This window comes from Aspergillus aculeatinus (genome assembly GCF_003184765.1).
Source record: "Aspergillus aculeatinus CBS 121060 unplaced genomic scaffold BO66scaffold_12, whole genome shotgun sequence".
NCBI lineage: Eukaryota > Fungi > Ascomycota > Eurotiomycetes > Eurotiales > Aspergillaceae > Aspergillus > Aspergillus aculeatinus.
Genome location: NW_020291481.1, coordinates 523,562 through 539,025, shown reverse-complemented (window position 1 = coordinate 539,025; position 15,464 = coordinate 523,562). Strand labels below are relative to the sequence as shown.

The following is a 15,464-nucleotide window of genomic DNA, read 5'->3' as shown; positions in this document are numbered from 1 at the left end:
GGGAAAGGGACTACCAGGACTAGTCACTCTGTCCGTCGGATTGTCAGACAACATTATTATCATGGCAGCTAAGCAGCTAAGCAGATAAGTCACGGTCCCTAGATCATAGTAGGACGGACTAAGTTCAGTCAGTCAGCCAGTTGGTCCCATGTGTCAATACGGGGGCGAGGGAGAACGGTTATTCGAGGCTTCGTTCAAGCCCACTAGGACTAGTTTCGAATCCCTTAAGCTCTAACCATTCCGGCCGGCACTAAGTTAGTATTAGTTGGGAAACTAATTTTCGCGGTGGATGGTGGGTTTTGTGTCCGTGGGGGGAAATGAAGGCAGTTAGTCTAAAGATTGACAGTAAGATTGAGAATGTTCTCAGCATGAATCAGAGGTATGATATCAGCCTAGACATAAACAGATGTCCTGGCAGTGGTGTAAACTTTCTGTAACTACTAGGTAGTAAGTTACTAGGTAGTTAGTTACCTGAGTGTAAAAAGGAAAAAAAGAAAAGAAAGAAAAAAAAGAGTCAGAAAAAGAAGAAGGGCCAGACGATGCCATGCCACGCCACGCAGCCCCGCACGGTGTGTCTTGGCCCGGACAATGCCCAGTCCTGGCTTGGGCTTCTTGTCTCTTTTTCTCCCCTCCGCCCGGTTGAGTCTTCGCCTTTTCTAGGCAAGGCTCGTCTCTCGCTCTCTCTCTCTCTGTCTCCTCGGCTCGGCCCCAAGACTTTCCTCCCCTGATTCTCTCTTCTGAAGGGCCCCTCCCCCCTCCTCCTCCTCCTCCCTCCCTCCCTCCCCTTTCCATCTCTTTTCTTGTTCTGACTCTTACAAACATCATCTTCCGTCTCTTTCTCCATCATTCTTGTTTGATGTCCCCCTGGTGGTCTCCATCTATACAGTCCACCTACCTATACTTCTCTTTATATTCCAAACTACAATTACTATATTGAATCAGTATAAATTACTGGGCGCTTTCCCCACCTTTTTCGGTTACTTGACTTGACTAGGCTGCGGTATCGGTGCGCGTGTCTGACTCCCTCTTTGTTGTTCAACGAACGCTCTCACCGCGTCTCGAGTCTACCGACCGTCTTAGCCTACTTCTGCCTTCTTCTACTTCCCCGTGGGATATACAACTCTCATCGGTTCATTAACCACCGGCTCTTGTCTCTGTTTGACGTATTTGTTGATTATATCCCCGTTGGGGTATTGTGTTGAGTCGCTTGTCTACTTCCGCTGGCATCCCAAGACAGGGACAAGAAACAGAATTTTCTTGGCAATGTCGGAACCCCAAGACACCACCACCACCACCACGGCCCCTTCGACGGCGGCTCCCCCCGTGCCTGCACCTGCCGCCCAAGAGCCTGCTGCTCCCCCTCAACAACAATCTCCTCAGGTCTCATCGGCTACCGCTGCGTCGGCTGCTGCAACTGCTGCTGCTGCGACTGCTGCCGTTGCTAGCCCTCCCATTAACGGCACCACCACTCGCCCGGCCGAGGAACTGTCCTGCCTGTGGCAGAACTGCTCTGAAAAGTGCCCGTCTCCCGAAGCTCTCTACGTAAGTTGTCTCGGTTTTTCTTCTTCTTCTTCTTCTTATTACTTTGCTAGTTCATGCTCTTCTCGTCTGGCTCTGGCTCTGAGGCACCTTCGAGTAACCGGCCACGTGTCGGCTCGACCGGTCATAATCATGGGGAAACGATCCGCCGCTGACCGCTCTGGTGCTATAGGAACATGTGTGCGAGCGTCATGTCGGTCGCAAGAGTACAAATAACCTCAACCTGACCTGCCAATGGGGTAGCTGTCGGACGACGACTGTCAAGCGCGATCACATCACCTCTCACATCCGTGTCCATGTGCCGCTCAAACCACACAAGTGTGATTTCTGTGGCAAGGCTTTCAAGCGTCCCCAGGATTTGAAGAAGCACGTCAAGACCCATGCTGATGATTCCGTTCTGGTTCGCTCCCCCGAGCCTGGCTCTCGGAACCCGGACATGATGTTTGCAAGTGGCGCTAAAGGTATGCGACCGCATATTTACCCTTCGGGCGTTGATCGACTGACGCATGCTGTAGGGTACGCCGCGGCTGCTCATTACTTCGAGCCCACAATCAACCCAGTCCCTAGCCAGGGTTACGCCCATGGTGCTCCTCAATACTATCAGTCTCACCCACCGCCTCAACCTTCCAACCCATCCTACGGCAATGTCTACTACGCCCTGAACCACGGCCCGGAAGCTGGACACACCTCGTACGAGTCGAAGAAGCGTGGCTACGATGCTCTGAACGAATTCTTCGGTGACTTGAAGCGCCGCCAGTTTGACCCGAACTCGTATGCGGCTGTGGGTCAGCGGTTGATGGGGCTACAGAGTCTGTCGCTGCCCGTTCTGAGCAGCGGACCTCTGCCCGAATACCAAGCGATGCCTGCCCCCGTGGCTGTAGGTGGCGGTGGATATAGCCCTGGAGGCCATCCCTCCGCTCCGTCGTATCACCTGCCCCCAATGAGCAACGTGCGCACCAAGAATGATCTTATAAATATCGATCAATTCTTGCAGCAAATGCAGGATACGATCTACGAGAACGACGACAACGTTGCCGCAGCGGGAGTTGCCCAACCCGGTGCTCACTATGTCCACGGAGGTCTGAGCTACCGCACCACTCACTCGCCGCCAACACAGTTGCCCCCTAGCCATGCGACAGCTACGACAGCGGCTAGCGCCATGATGCCCAATCCAGCCACCCACTCTCCCTCCACCGGCACTCCTGCCCTCACGCCTCCTTCCAGTGCACAGTCCTACACCTCCGGTCGCTCCCCGATCTCTCTCCCGTCCGCCACTCGTGTGTCGCCACCTCACCATGAAGGCGGCCACATGTATCCTCGCCTACCTTCGGCTACCATGTCTGAGAGCATGACAGCAGGCTATCCGACCACGTCGGGGGCGGCACCGCCTTCCACATTGGGGGGTATCTTCGATCATGATGACCGGCGTCGATATACCGGTGGCACGCTGCAGCGCGCGCGCCCAGAGCCCCGCTCCATGCCTGATGCCATGGACTTGTCGCAAGACAATGAGAAGGCAGACGGCGAGCGCACCCCTCCCGCTAAGGGGCGAGCATCCTCACTGTCACCCAAGAGTTTCTCGGCTAGCCTAATCGACCCTGCGCTGTCGGGAGCGGCTGCTGAAGCCGAAGCGACGCTTCGGACCGCCCAGGCGGCGACCGAGGTGGCGGAGCGGGCTGATGTGCAGTGGGTGGAAAAGGTCCGGCTGATCGAGTACTTGCGTAACTACATTGCTTCCCGGCTGGAACGGGGCGAATACGAGAACGAGTCCCAGCGAATCCGCGACGAACGGAGCCCGGAGTCAGCCTCGGGGAGCCAAATGGAAGGGGTGGAGATCACGCCAGCCGAAGCGGCACCAGCCAAGCCGGGAGTGAGGTCGGAGGCAGGGGATGCAGTGATGTACCCGACGTTACGAATGGACGAAGATGGCGATTCCAAGATGCCCTGAGGGCGGTGGCTGGGATTGGCTGAGGTGATCTTCTGATGTTACTCCGGGCATCTCTTGACCGGCGGTTCATACTCGTGATTTTTCTTTCTATAGGGTACCTTTGGTGCTTCTCCCCACTTTCCTCTTTCTGTTAATTATTTACGGCTATGCTACGAACGACTTGTTCTGGGCGATTGCGGGTTAGGTTTGATTCTGCTTGTTTGCTATTCCCAATGCGTCGGAGAACCGGATTGGCCTCGGTAGGCAGGCGGTCCTGGTGAGTCGAAGTATTATTTGTGTATATGATGAACCTGTATTTACTTGGGAGAAATCCATGGACTCGGTTATTGATCAGTAATGCGATCGAAACCATGTTGTTTTTGTTGTTGACTTCCGCAGTGGTTGTCCTATTATTGTATAGCGTCGTCTTTTCCCTCTAGATCCGGAGGGAGGGGAAGGAAGAGTGGGAAGGGGAATCCAGGGCGAGAGATTGCAACGAAGATGTTACCTGTCGGAGTAGCCTGAAGAGGGGATCCGCATTCCACACGAGCTGCACGCGGACACCATGACGCAACCAGTCTGAAGGGTAAACTACTGGCCTTTGCCTAATCCGGGGATGGTCGAGACCAGCGGGTAGCAGCAAGTTAAATTGTGTATACGTTGAAGCTGAGGAGGAGATGATGATGATGATGATGATGATGATGATGTTATTGTTGATGATGACGATGCTGGTGGATGGTCCAACCCTCCAACCCGCCCGCGCATCCGATCAACTCCGCCTCGCTGACTCTGGTCCGCCCTCCTCGTACGGAGTAGATAGACTTTGGGGAAAGGAGGCTTATAGAACTTGGGTGGGTTTCATCATAGATAACCACAGAGCACCCTGCCTGGTTGACGGATTGCTCTTTTCAAGAATTGCAAGAATTGAGAGGGGAGTTCAAGGACAGAAACTGCATCCGGCAAAGGGTCAACAGCGGGCCATCTTGATTAAACATGGTCTGTTTGTGATGTTGCTTTGCTTGCTTGTCTGCTTGCTTGTTGGGATCCACTGTCTGTTTACGGCGTCGTATTTGGATGTAGTAGAATTGTTTACGGAGTAGACCGTATATAATAGGATCCGAGGGAAGGAACCAAGGGGGGGGAGAAAGTTAAGAGGAGAAAGGAGGAAAGGAAGAAAGGAAGGAAGAGAGCGAAGAGTGAGAAAGAAAAAAAGAAAAGGTGAAAGGGAGGAAGATTGTCTGACTATTTACTTATCTTCGCATTGCAAGTACAATTGCAATTGTGTTGGTGGAAGAACAAGCAATCCCGAGGATTTTTCCTAGTGATTGCAACTAAACTACTCAATCTGGCAGTGACGGCACCTTTCAAGGTTCAATCAAGTTCATTCCCCTTCATTCCCTTCAGTTGCAGTCCCACATGACTGACTGATTGATTGACTGCACTGTTTGATTGATCATTGATCGATCGATTGATTGATTGATTTGACTGACGGGCTTAGAATTGGATTGACTCGGGAGCGTTTCTTTCCCATCTCATCCATCCTATTCCCTTGTGGCTGATTCATTCGCAGCGTCATCATCATCATCATCACTACTACTTTCTACTGCTGGCTGCTGCTTCTACTACTTCTTCACTTCACCACTTACTTCCACATACAATCTGCTTGTCTCGATCCTTTCCTCCCTTCTTTCCTTTTGTTCCTCTCTCCCTCCTCCTCCTCCTCCTCCTCCCTTTCTTTGATTTATCATCTCTTCCTTTCTTCTCCCTCTCCTGCCACCACCCCAGCCCTATTGAACGTGCTTGGCGCAAACCCGACCTCCCCTCCTCTTCCCTCCCACTTCCACTCCCCCCCCCCACGGTGGCTGGCCACTCTCTCTCGCAGCCCCCCTCCAGTCCCGTCTCACTCACTCGCTACTTTTCCCTTCTCTCTCACTAGTCACGACTCACGGTCAAATCGCGTCTCGTTCGTGCGCGGTGGCAAACCGTACCCTTGGGTCAACAACCCTGGACCTGCCATCCCGGTTTCCATTCGTCCTACTCCGTACTGTTCTTATTTTCGGTTGTTCGTCACGGGTGTTCTCACTCTTCAACGTCTGCGATTTTCTCTTCCCTAATCTCGTATTGTTGCCCCGGCCACTTGCGACCCTTCTCCACCACGACCACAACTGATTACACTACCACCGACGATAACAACAACTCATCTCGCTCCGCAACGCTTCCCACGATAACTTCTCCGAGCCCCTCCATCATCAACAACAACAACCACCACAAACGATCGCCTGCCTGCGCCGCTTTCCATCGCTCCGTCTGTTTTTGCACCATGCCTCTATCGAACCGCCGCCGCGCGCGGCGCAAGGAGATTCAGTTACAAGAGACATCCGACGCAGAGGCCCCGGATTCATCGCCGACGCGACCGTCAAATAAGAAGCGCAAGGTGAGTGCTCCGCTGAACAACGATCAACGTCTTGACAAGAACCGTCGATTAACTGTCTACTGTTGCGGTCAGGTCGAACATTCTCGAGTATCCCCACAAACGCGCCCGATCAAGCCCGAGTCCGCCGACGAAGCCGACGATGACCAGGACCTGTCGGAGAATCAAGACCTCGTTGACCTGGTAATCTCATATCTCGAGGCTGCACGCGAAGAGGTTCGAGTCCATCGCGACTATTCCAATACGAAGACGGAGGCAGAGCAGAGCATTCGCGCCTACGCCAAAATTGCCGGTCGCAATTGGACTTACTATGTAAAGACCCTCCATGTCAACATCGGTCGCGAACCCGACCGCGAGCAGAAGCTAGATGAGCAGTCGAGTCCGGTCACGATTGCCGCGCGCGCTCTTCCGGAGGTGAATGTCGATCTGGGCCCCAGCAAGTTCGTCTCGCGCTTGCACGCGGAGATTTTCTACGATGGTGAGGACACGGGCTCATGGCACATCCGTGTCAACGGTCGCAACGGGGTGCGCCTCAACAGCGTCATCCTCAAGCGCGGAACCGACGCCGTTCTCTCTTGCGGCGATATCATCGAGATCGCCAACACCCAGATGATGTTCGTCACCCCGGGCGACAAGGCGACCATCCACCCCAGCTTCGTTGATCGAGCGCAGCGACTGGCGAACGGCGAGGAAGAGCCTGCCACCTGGGACGCCAGCCAACACGCCCATCCTCATGCTTCTCACTCATCGACCAACACCGCTGGGACTACCGCACCCGCTCCGCCATCATTGGCACCCGCACCGCAATTCCTCAAGCGCCAAGTGACCCCTCCTCCACGGTCGCCCGACACAGTGGGGGCCCGTACTGCCAAGCAGTCCCCTCTGTATAACCGCGGTATGATGATGGAGAGTACGGAAGAGATTGATTATAGCAAAGACTCGGCCAAGGACCTCAAGCCGCCGTACAGCTACGCGAATCTGATCGCCCAGGCCATCTTCTCCAGTGAGGAGGAGAAGCTTACCCTTAACAATATCTACAACTGGATCATGGACAAGTACGCTTTTTATCGGCATTCTCAGAGCGGTTGGCAGGTGAGCGTTCACTTCAGAATTGGAGGTATTCACAGTGCTAACCGGTTCCAGAACTCGATCCGTCATAATTTGTCGCTGAACAAGGCGTTCCAGAAGGTGCCGCGACGCACAGACGAGCCGGGCAAGGGAATGAAGTGGCAGATTGCACCCGAGCACCGCGAGGAGTATTGGAAGAAGCAGCTGCGGAAGGGCACGCAATCGTCGGCTCCATCATCACCTGCAACCAAAGTACCCGATCGCCGGGGCTCCACCAACGGCATGGAGGCCGTATTTAACAGCAAAAAGTCCCCACCAGTATCGTCCCCCGGTTTCAGTTCATTCCCAGTGGCTCCAGTCGAGGCGTACACTCCCGAACGAGGATCTCGTGCCAGCCGCAATGGAGCAGCGGAGCACAATTTACGCCCACCCAACACACGTGACTATGAAGAGCCTTCGCCGCTCCCAACCCGGTCAGCGACGAAGAACGCGGGTAGCAATGGGACCAGTCTCAGTCGAACATATGGGTTGTCGGACGCGGCCGTGGGATCACCTCCAGTACTGTCATCGTCGTACTATGATGACGGTCCATCGTCAATGATTACACCCGCCCCACAGCGGCAACAGCCGCGCCTGCCCCCTCCGAGCACGGCGCAAATACCATCCAAGTTCATGCCAATGAGCTCACCGGCGCAGTTCTGGAAATTTGCGGATATTGGCAGCACGCCGGCGCGACCGTTACCTGACATGAGTCCGCTCAAGGGAGACCCCGGGGATGTCCTAGGCAGTATCCCGAGCAGCAGTCCGCCACCCCCCAACCTCGCAAGTCCTAGTAAACCAGGAACAACAGGTATGGCTACCGGTCGTGTGTTGCCGCCACCACGGCGAGAGCCTGAGCCACAGGGTGGTCGTCGTCCTGCCCCTGGAGCGGGAGAAGAGGAGGAGGACGAGAGCGGGTTTGATTTGGCGAGGTAGGCAATTATTTTTAACGTCATAGGTTTAATGGCAGAAACTAACCGCAGCTTGCAGAGGCTTCCAAACGATCGGATCATATCATCGCCAGCTGAGTAATGCGGCGCGTACAAGTGCAGCGACGTCGTGAGGAGGAATGGCTTGTTTGCTTTGCTTTTGTTATTCATTTGCCAGAAAGGCATCCACGACAAAGATCGGGAGGGATTATGGGACCATGGCTGTATGTATTGATGTAATTGTAGATATTGCTAATGATTTGATGTCGTCCTTTTTGTGTCTTGTTAGCCACTAAGGTTGTATACTGTACATGTATATATACTCCAATTGCTTCTGCTGCTCATTCATATCTGCTCATACCTATTTACATGTCAACCCTGTCCATCACATACATGCATACGTACATAGATACATACCCCTAGAAGCTACTGTACACATCAACAAGCCCCCGAGAACCACCCCGCCCTCGAATCTAAACCTCCGGCCAAAACTGCCCCTCCAACCAAACCACCTGCCTCCACCACCGCGCACACCGCTCGAGCACCTCCTCCCACGCCTTCCCCGGGCCCGCCGAACTCCGCTGCACCTCGCGCTCCGCCACTTTATCAACCAAGCGCGTAATGCCCTCCACGAACTCCTCGAACTCGGCACACGTCCAATTGGGGATCAACTTCTCGCGCAACGCACCCCCATCCGCATCCTCCCCCCGGTTCTTTTCCCGTGGCATCGCCGCCCGCACATTCCGCCACACGGTCAGATAACACACCTCCGTCGCCCAGAGCACGACCAACCCCTCTAGCAAGGACGTCCCCGCCGATCCCGCCGAGATAAAGAGATCCGTGTACGCGGTTGTTATGGGCGAGGCGGTGAAGGTGCCGGCGGCTGGTGCTGCTGGTGCTGGTGCTGGTGCTGGTGCTTCCCCGGGTTCGGGGTGGGGGGCCTGGAACGGCGTGTTCAGATCGAGGGCGTATTCGTCGGCGACGGCGACGAAGAAGTCGAGTTCGCGGACGATGTTGGTCAGGGCTGCCGTGAGGGTGTGCAGGGTTTGGGATTCGAGGGTTGGGGTTTCGTTTTGGTCGGTGTTGTTTGCGGGGGTGTTTTGTACGGCATTGTGGGTGTTGGTGTTGGTTTGGGCTGCGTGAGGCACAGGCACAGGCACAGGCACAGGGAGCTGGAGCTTGGCGAGCAGCGCCCCGATGAAGCGGATGTAGGCGTGGATGTAGAGGCGGTCTTGGGCCAGCCAGGCCGCCAGGCGGGGTTTGGGGAGCGTGCCGGCGGCGGCGGCGGAGAGGAATGGGTGGGCGGTGGGGGAGGTGGCGGTTGTGAAACTGGTGGTGGTCGGGGGCGGGAGGGGGAGGGTGAGGAGGGTGGTTGTTAGGGTCATTTTGGTATGGATTTGGAGGTTTGGGGGGGGGGGTTGTGTAGTGGGGGTGGTTGTTATGATGAAGGATGGTGTTCGTGGTTTATCAGGTGGGATCATCCGGATGGGTGGGGGGAAATATGATAAGTTAAGGTTCGGTTAGGGTTGGGAAAGTATACGGACTGCGGACTGTAACGCTTAGGCTACGACTGAATCCGGGTCCTGGCAGATCTCTGTGTCCTACCGTGTGACAAGCAATGCTGCATGTTTCATTGTCACGAGTCTTCTGTCTCACTAGTTAAAATTAACTAGTCCGAGTTAAAATACATGTCAGATCGGGGCCGTCGATCTTCTGAGATCTCACATCTGTCAGAAGGGCTTAGACTCAATTGCCAGCCTTGTATCCCAGGATACTAGCCACCAACGCCTCCAGCGCATAATGCGCATCGTTACCCGCATTGTGAAGATGCCACGGCTCCAAGCCCAGCTCTGTCATCACCGTTCCCAGGGATCGGGGTTGCATCGGCTGCTGCTGCTGCTGCAGATCGGCATGCATAGCGCAATGAAGTCCGGCAGTATCCAAGCGATCATTCACCATCTCCAGTGTCACCCCGATTTTACGTAGGTGTTCCAAATCAGCGGCGAGACTGTGGCCAACAAGCACCACATGACGATCCTCCGATTCATCCTCTTTCTTCTCGGCGACAGCCACCTGCTGGAACGCCTCCTGCACGACCCCCTTCAGGTTCTCCAGCCCCACGAACTCACTGGTCCCGAACCGAAAGTCCCCCGGGCAGCCCCTCACGAACTCGTTGTTGACAAGATGACTGTACTCGCGCACGCGCAAGTGACGGGACCGGATGGCCCTGCGCCAAATGACCCCGTCCATCGAAGAGGGCCGCACGCCGTGCAGCTTGCGCATGTCCAGCACCGAGAGGCCAACCTCCGTGATCTGGGAACTGCAGCGCTCGTTCCATTCCACATCCACACTGACGAAGATAGGATCCTTCCAGAACGCGAACGGGGCCACGGCGTCCATGTTGAATGGGGCGTATTTCAGGGATTCGTCGATGGTGCCCGCGGGCCGCATCCCCAGGTACTGTTGCGCGCGGAGCAGCGACTCCTTGCGCCGGTGCTCGAGCTCCATGCGTTGCTGCTGCTTCTGGGCCGCGTTGGTCTTTCTCTTGCTCTTCATGGCGTCGCAGGCGGCTTCCAGCATCGCCTCGTAGGCAATGGCTAGCTCTCTGTGCTCGTCGCCCAGGTCTTTCCAGGGGTCGAGGTAGCGCTCGGAGGGGGGTGGCACACGGGCTTGCAGACGGTCCTTGGCCTCCCGGTTGGTGCTGGTTCCCAGGAACTTCGGCTGCGGATATGCATCATTGTCGAAGGAGAGGACGAGGCCCATGTCGCGCTCCGCCGGGAGTTGGAGGGTGCACTTGAAGGTGCGGTTAATCTCGCCGAGGAGGCGGCGGGCGTGCCTGGCTGGGGTGAGTAGAATGCATCGACAGCCCAGGCTGGAGGGCGTATAGTGGTAGTAACTGGCAAGCATAAGACATTAGTGATAACGAAAATGCTTTGCTGGGAGAGGAATGAGCATACATGTCCCAAGATCGGGCCCAGAATTGGTTCTTGTCGAAGAACCGGCTGGCTATCTGCTGGGACAGGCTGTCGTCTTTGATGAGCTTGTATGGGTACCGTGAGAGGGCGATAATGGGAGTGAAAGTCTTGTCGCTAGGGTCTTCATGCAAGGACTCATTGGTCGCCGTGCTTTCTTCAGAATCCAACTGTTCGGACTTGAGCACTGCGCGCTTGGCTCGCGCTGGTCTTATGCTGACATGCTGCAGTTCGCCAAGCACGAGTTCCTCGAGTTCCGGTCCTTCGAGGTCGCTCTCAGTGGGTAGGTGTTTCTGGGAACTGACCTTTTGGGATTCAACACCCTCAGAACGATCGTCCTTATGCTCGTCATCATGTTTGAGATTCCCGAGCTGGATACTCTCTGGCTTGGTGTTCTCTGGTTCTGTTCCTTCGAGCTTGGCCTCCTTAGACTGGGCTTCCTCGGGTTGGTATTCCTCAGTCTTGGTATTCTCTACCTTTGTTCCTTCGGAGTGTCCTCTGAAGGCGGGTTCTTCGGGCACTCTGTCTTCTGATATACGAGGGGTAAGAATTGTTAGTCCATCATATCTCTTACTATGCGAAATAGAGTGATCAATGGTTCAGCCAATGGTGTTCACGCGCATCCCCAGTAGGATTCCCAAACCAGTCAACTTACGGTTAAGACGAGTGTCCATCTTCAACAGCTCGTCCTCCCTAGCAAACAGGTAGTTGAGTCGCTGAACTGGTGTCATTTTAATGGTGGTTTTTGACCTTTGACAACGTGATTGAGTAGCGGGAAGAATTGATGGCAACGCAGATGAGAATAAAGAGATGGTGGGAAGAAGACAAGGGAAGAGATGATGAGGAGGAGAGGCAAAACACATCGTTTGTCTGGGGAACAAACGGCGGGGCTGCAGTTGTGCAACATCGTAGCAAGGAGGTACAAGTATCGATCAATTCACTGAAGGGACATACTAGGTAGTAGCCTTCACTTTTATTTTTGCATTTTTCCGGTTCTGTTCATGTGTGCTGCATTCACTATATTGAGTGTAGCAAGTACTAATTCTAAGCAAGTTCTTCACTACACCAGTGAAGCAAGTATTGCGATCTGTGTGAAAATTGTTGGTGGTATAGGGAATGTTCACACTTGTGTTTGTGTCCGTCAAGGCAAACAGCATATATACTGTGGGGTAGTATCGATACTACTACTTGACCAGTAAGTCAACATCACATGTCTTTACCACCACCATACTCTACCCAAGTACATACTGGTAAAGTTTTTAGTCAGTCCAGGTGGAGTTCCATGATAAATCATTCTGCATCCACATACTATCCAACAACATTGCAGAATATCAACATCTCTGGGTCTCCGCAGCTGACAGCTGTCGGATCAATCTTTCTCCCCTCTCCATGCTGAGTCATTTCTCTATCCAGCCAATCATTGTTTATCTCCTTCCACTTCCACTTCGGCTTCACTCAACAATAACAAGACAATTGCACAGCCCAACCGATCGATTATTCGCCATTCTTTCTTCAATTTGCAGCTGGTAGCTTGTGCAGACTCTTCTGTCTGGCAAGCTCTCCCCATCCATGTAAAAGTGCGGACCAGTCCCTCTTCATGGCCGCACCCTCGCCCAGGGTGCCGTCCGTCCACCACCTGTGACCATCTGTCCGCCCGTTCCTTCGACGCGCCTTCTTTTGCCCCCTCCCTCTCGCCTTCCCACTCCTACACTCTCTCCGTTTACTTGTTGGATGGTATGGCGGACTACCACGACCCTGGGGGCCTCATTCTGGATGGGCCTTTTGACCCCGACGCCCAAGCCACTGTCACTGACTACATTGACTACACCGAATACCTGCCCGCCGACCTCCTCCGTTCCCTCACTCTCATCCGCGGCCTCGATGAGCGCTACCTGGACGCTACCCAGGGCGTCCACGAGTTAACCAAAACATATGGCCGCCTTCCTGACCTTCCTTCCGATCGGCGTCCCGATGCGCGCGCCCTGCGCAAGGACATCTCCGCCCAGCTCGATCGCGCCATCAACGCGCGCGAGTCCGCCTACGCTGAAGCTTGTCGCCTATACGAGGTCATTGACCGTCACTACAGTCGCCTTGATTGCATCAAACGCAAGCTAGAGGCTCTCCCCAAACCCGCATCGCGCGAACCCACACCACCCCCCGCTCCTCCTGTCCAGACACTCACAACCACCAAGCGCGGCCGATCGGTCAAGAAGGTTGATGACAATGCTGTGGCTCCTGCGCCGCCGACTACGCGCATTACCTTGCGCCTTGACAGCCGAGAAGGTAGTCGCGCAGTTGCGCAGCCCAAGTCGCGCACCCGTCGATCGCTCATCGCCGCCGAACATTTGACCGACTTTAACCCCGATTCTCCCATCGCCAGCACAGAACATTCTGATGACGAGGCGAACGCTCCGACAACGTCCTCCGATTCTCAGCCGAAACCTGCCGCTGCTCCTCCCGTTGCTTCTGTCGACTCATCTACTCCCACAACCACCACTTCACCTGTCAAAGAGAAGAAAGCCGCTCGACGTTCACGTGGGTCTGGCCTGGTGCCTGGGGTTCCAGGTACCAGTGGGCCTTCCATGTCGATCAGCGGTGCGCTGGCCATGCTCAAACCACCCCCTGAAGATGCCAAGCCTGGCAGTGAGGACATGCCGTGGTTGCGGCTGACTGAGTGGGAGATGACCAAGCTTCGCAAGAAGATGAAAAAGAACGCGGTGTGGCAGCCGAGTGAAGTCATGATCCATCGCGAGTTGGCGCTCCGTGGTCGCGGTTGGGGGGCTTACCGAAAGGCCAAGGAAGAAGCTGATGCGTCCGGGACTGAGTTCCTTGACTGCGACGACATTATGAACACGTACATCCCTGGAAAGCTAAGCAAGCGCGGCGAAGCACCTGTTGACATTGAGGCACCGTTTGAGACTAAGCTAAGCAATAGAGGTATGAAGCTGAACGAGGCTAAGAAGCTTAAGCGTGAGAACCAGGCGCGTGAGCAGGCAGCGGCAGCCGCTGCTGCAGCCGCTGCGGCCGCGGCCGCAGGTGATCACACAACAGCGAAAAGCCCTGATCAGCCTACCTTAACACTCAAAGGACCTTCCGCTCCAGAAGCGTCACCGGCTGCAAGCAAACCGAGTCGTTCCACCGCAAAGAAACGCAAGGCGGACGAGGTAACTCCGCCAGAAGCGACCCCTGCAGCTCCTGCAGCTCCTGATACTGTTACTCCTCCTGCTCCCGTTACTGTTACTTCTCCAACTCCCGTGGCGTCCCCCCCCACAGCTGCTCTCATTGCTCCGCCTGTGGCAGCGGTTGCTCCGGCAGATTCTATAATCCCAGTAGCTCCGGAGGCTCAAGAAGCTCCAGAGGCCACAGAAGCTCCAGAGACTACAGAAGCTCTAGAGACTACAGAGGCCCCAGAAGCCGCAGAGGCTGCAAAGGCTCCAGAGACTTCCGAGGCTCCAGCTGCGCCCGCTGAATCTACCACTCCTACCGAGGTAGAGACACGAACCTCGTTGCGCAGCGCCAGCAAACGCCGTCGGATCAGCAAGGGATCCTTCACTCCCGCCGAGAGCAACGCAACCATGCCAAACCCGGCTCCACCGACCGGCCCAGATGCTGCTGCGGCCGAATCAGCCGATGCGCAGAAGCAGCCAGTCTTGTCCTCCCCAGTCAGCAATAAACGATCTCTTCCCCCTCCAGCTTCAACTACTACTGGCAAAGCACCAGCCACTGGCACGCCCACACCCCCGGTCACTCGACCTTCGTCCCGCCGAGGTGCAGCCCTGTCAGCGGAACCGACCAGCAACGCGAACACCCTGCCAACAACCGGCCGCGAGCTCCGCCGGAAGAGCGCCACACCTGCGCGACGCACGCCTGTTCCGGAGACGGCCCGTGCCACAAGTGTCAGCGCGCCCCATCGCAAACGGAAGCGCCCTGCGCCCGGTCCCGTATCGTCAGGCCAAGATGGCGGGGCCGCAGTCAGCTACGGCCGACGCAAGGCCAAGCCTGGCAAAAAGCGCATTAACCTGCTTGAGGGGGACCTTTTGAACCGCGACGACATTCGCATTGACGAGGACGGTGTCCTGGAGGAGATCGACCCTAACGAGCCGCGATACTGTATCTGCGGAGATGTGAGTTTCGGGACCATGATTTGCTGTGAGAACCCGGATGTAAGCTTTTCTCTTTTCCCCATACCTTCCCATTTTTATCCAAATCTAACAACAAACCAGTGCGACCGCGAATGGTTCCACCTGGACTGCGTGGGTCTGTCGGAAGTGCCCAGTCGAACCGCGAAATGGTATTGCCCAGATTGTCGAGTGAAGTTCAACAAGGGAGTGGATGGGATTGTGAAGAACAACCCTCGGCGGTGATGGATCGTCCTGATTTTGATCCACTAAATTTTCTTTTTCTTTCCTTTTTCTTTTCGACCTCCACCCCCCCAGTCCGCCCACCCCTGGAAAAGGCTTTACATCCCTTAAAATAGTGGCGGCGACCTGCTACGAGACCACGATCTGCCAAATTTTCGTTCCCTTCTTCCCGTCCCGTTCGAAGACTTATGTTTATCA

At 55.3% G+C, this 15,464-nt stretch overlaps 5 protein-coding genes across 5 annotated transcripts; 3 read left to right on the top strand and 2 right to left on the bottom strand.

Moving 5' to 3' along the window:
• Positions 1–1,263: 1,263 nt before the first annotated feature.
• On the top strand, positions 1,264–3,487 carry pacC (putative C2H2 transcription factor PacC; the record flags this gene model as incomplete). Its single annotated transcript, XM_025650928.1, has 4 exons — positions 1,264–1,542; positions 1,593–1,649; positions 1,712–2,000; positions 2,055–3,487. The coding sequence occupies 4 exons, from the start codon at positions 1,264–1,266 to the stop codon at positions 3,485–3,487; spliced, it is 2,058 nt and encodes a 685-aa protein (XP_025506246.1).
• A 1,812-nt stretch (positions 3,488–5,299) lies between these two features.
• BO66DRAFT_345298 (putative forkhead transcription factor Fkh1/2) lies at positions 5,300–8,223 on the top strand. The gene is made up of 4 exons (XM_025644541.1): positions 5,300–5,900; positions 5,973–6,989; positions 7,041–7,936; positions 7,995–8,223. The coding sequence occupies exons 1-4, from the start codon at positions 5,787–5,789 to the stop codon at positions 8,065–8,067; spliced, it is 2,100 nt and encodes a 699-aa protein (XP_025506245.1). The 5' UTR covers positions 5,300–5,786; the 3' UTR covers positions 8,068–8,223.
• Positions 8,224–8,406: 183 nt separating this feature from the next.
• Positions 8,407–9,249, bottom strand: BO66DRAFT_285592 (putative transcription regulator PAB1642; the record flags this gene model as incomplete). The annotated part of the gene is made up of 1 exon (XM_025643124.1): positions 8,407–9,249. A coding segment is annotated over one exon (843 nt), but the record flags the coding sequence as incomplete, so codon positions are not given.
• Positions 9,250–9,679: 430 nt separating this feature from the next.
• Positions 9,680–11,636, bottom strand: BO66DRAFT_418955 (uncharacterized protein; the record flags this gene model as incomplete). The annotated part of the gene is made up of 4 exons (XM_025649779.1): positions 9,680–10,829; positions 10,891–11,075; positions 11,127–11,341; positions 11,561–11,636. The coding sequence occupies 4 exons, from the start codon at positions 11,634–11,636 to the stop codon at positions 9,680–9,682; spliced, it is 1,626 nt and encodes a 541-aa protein (XP_025506243.1).
• Positions 11,637–12,641: 1,005 nt separating this feature from the next.
• BO66DRAFT_399738 (putative PHD finger domain protein) lies at positions 12,642–15,269 on the top strand (the record flags this gene model as incomplete). The annotated part of the gene is made up of 2 exons (XM_025648700.1): positions 12,642–15,068; positions 15,129–15,269. The coding sequence occupies 2 exons, from the start codon at positions 12,642–12,644 to the stop codon at positions 15,267–15,269; spliced, it is 2,568 nt and encodes an 855-aa protein (XP_025506242.1).
• Between the last annotated feature and the right edge of the window lie 195 nt (positions 15,270–15,464).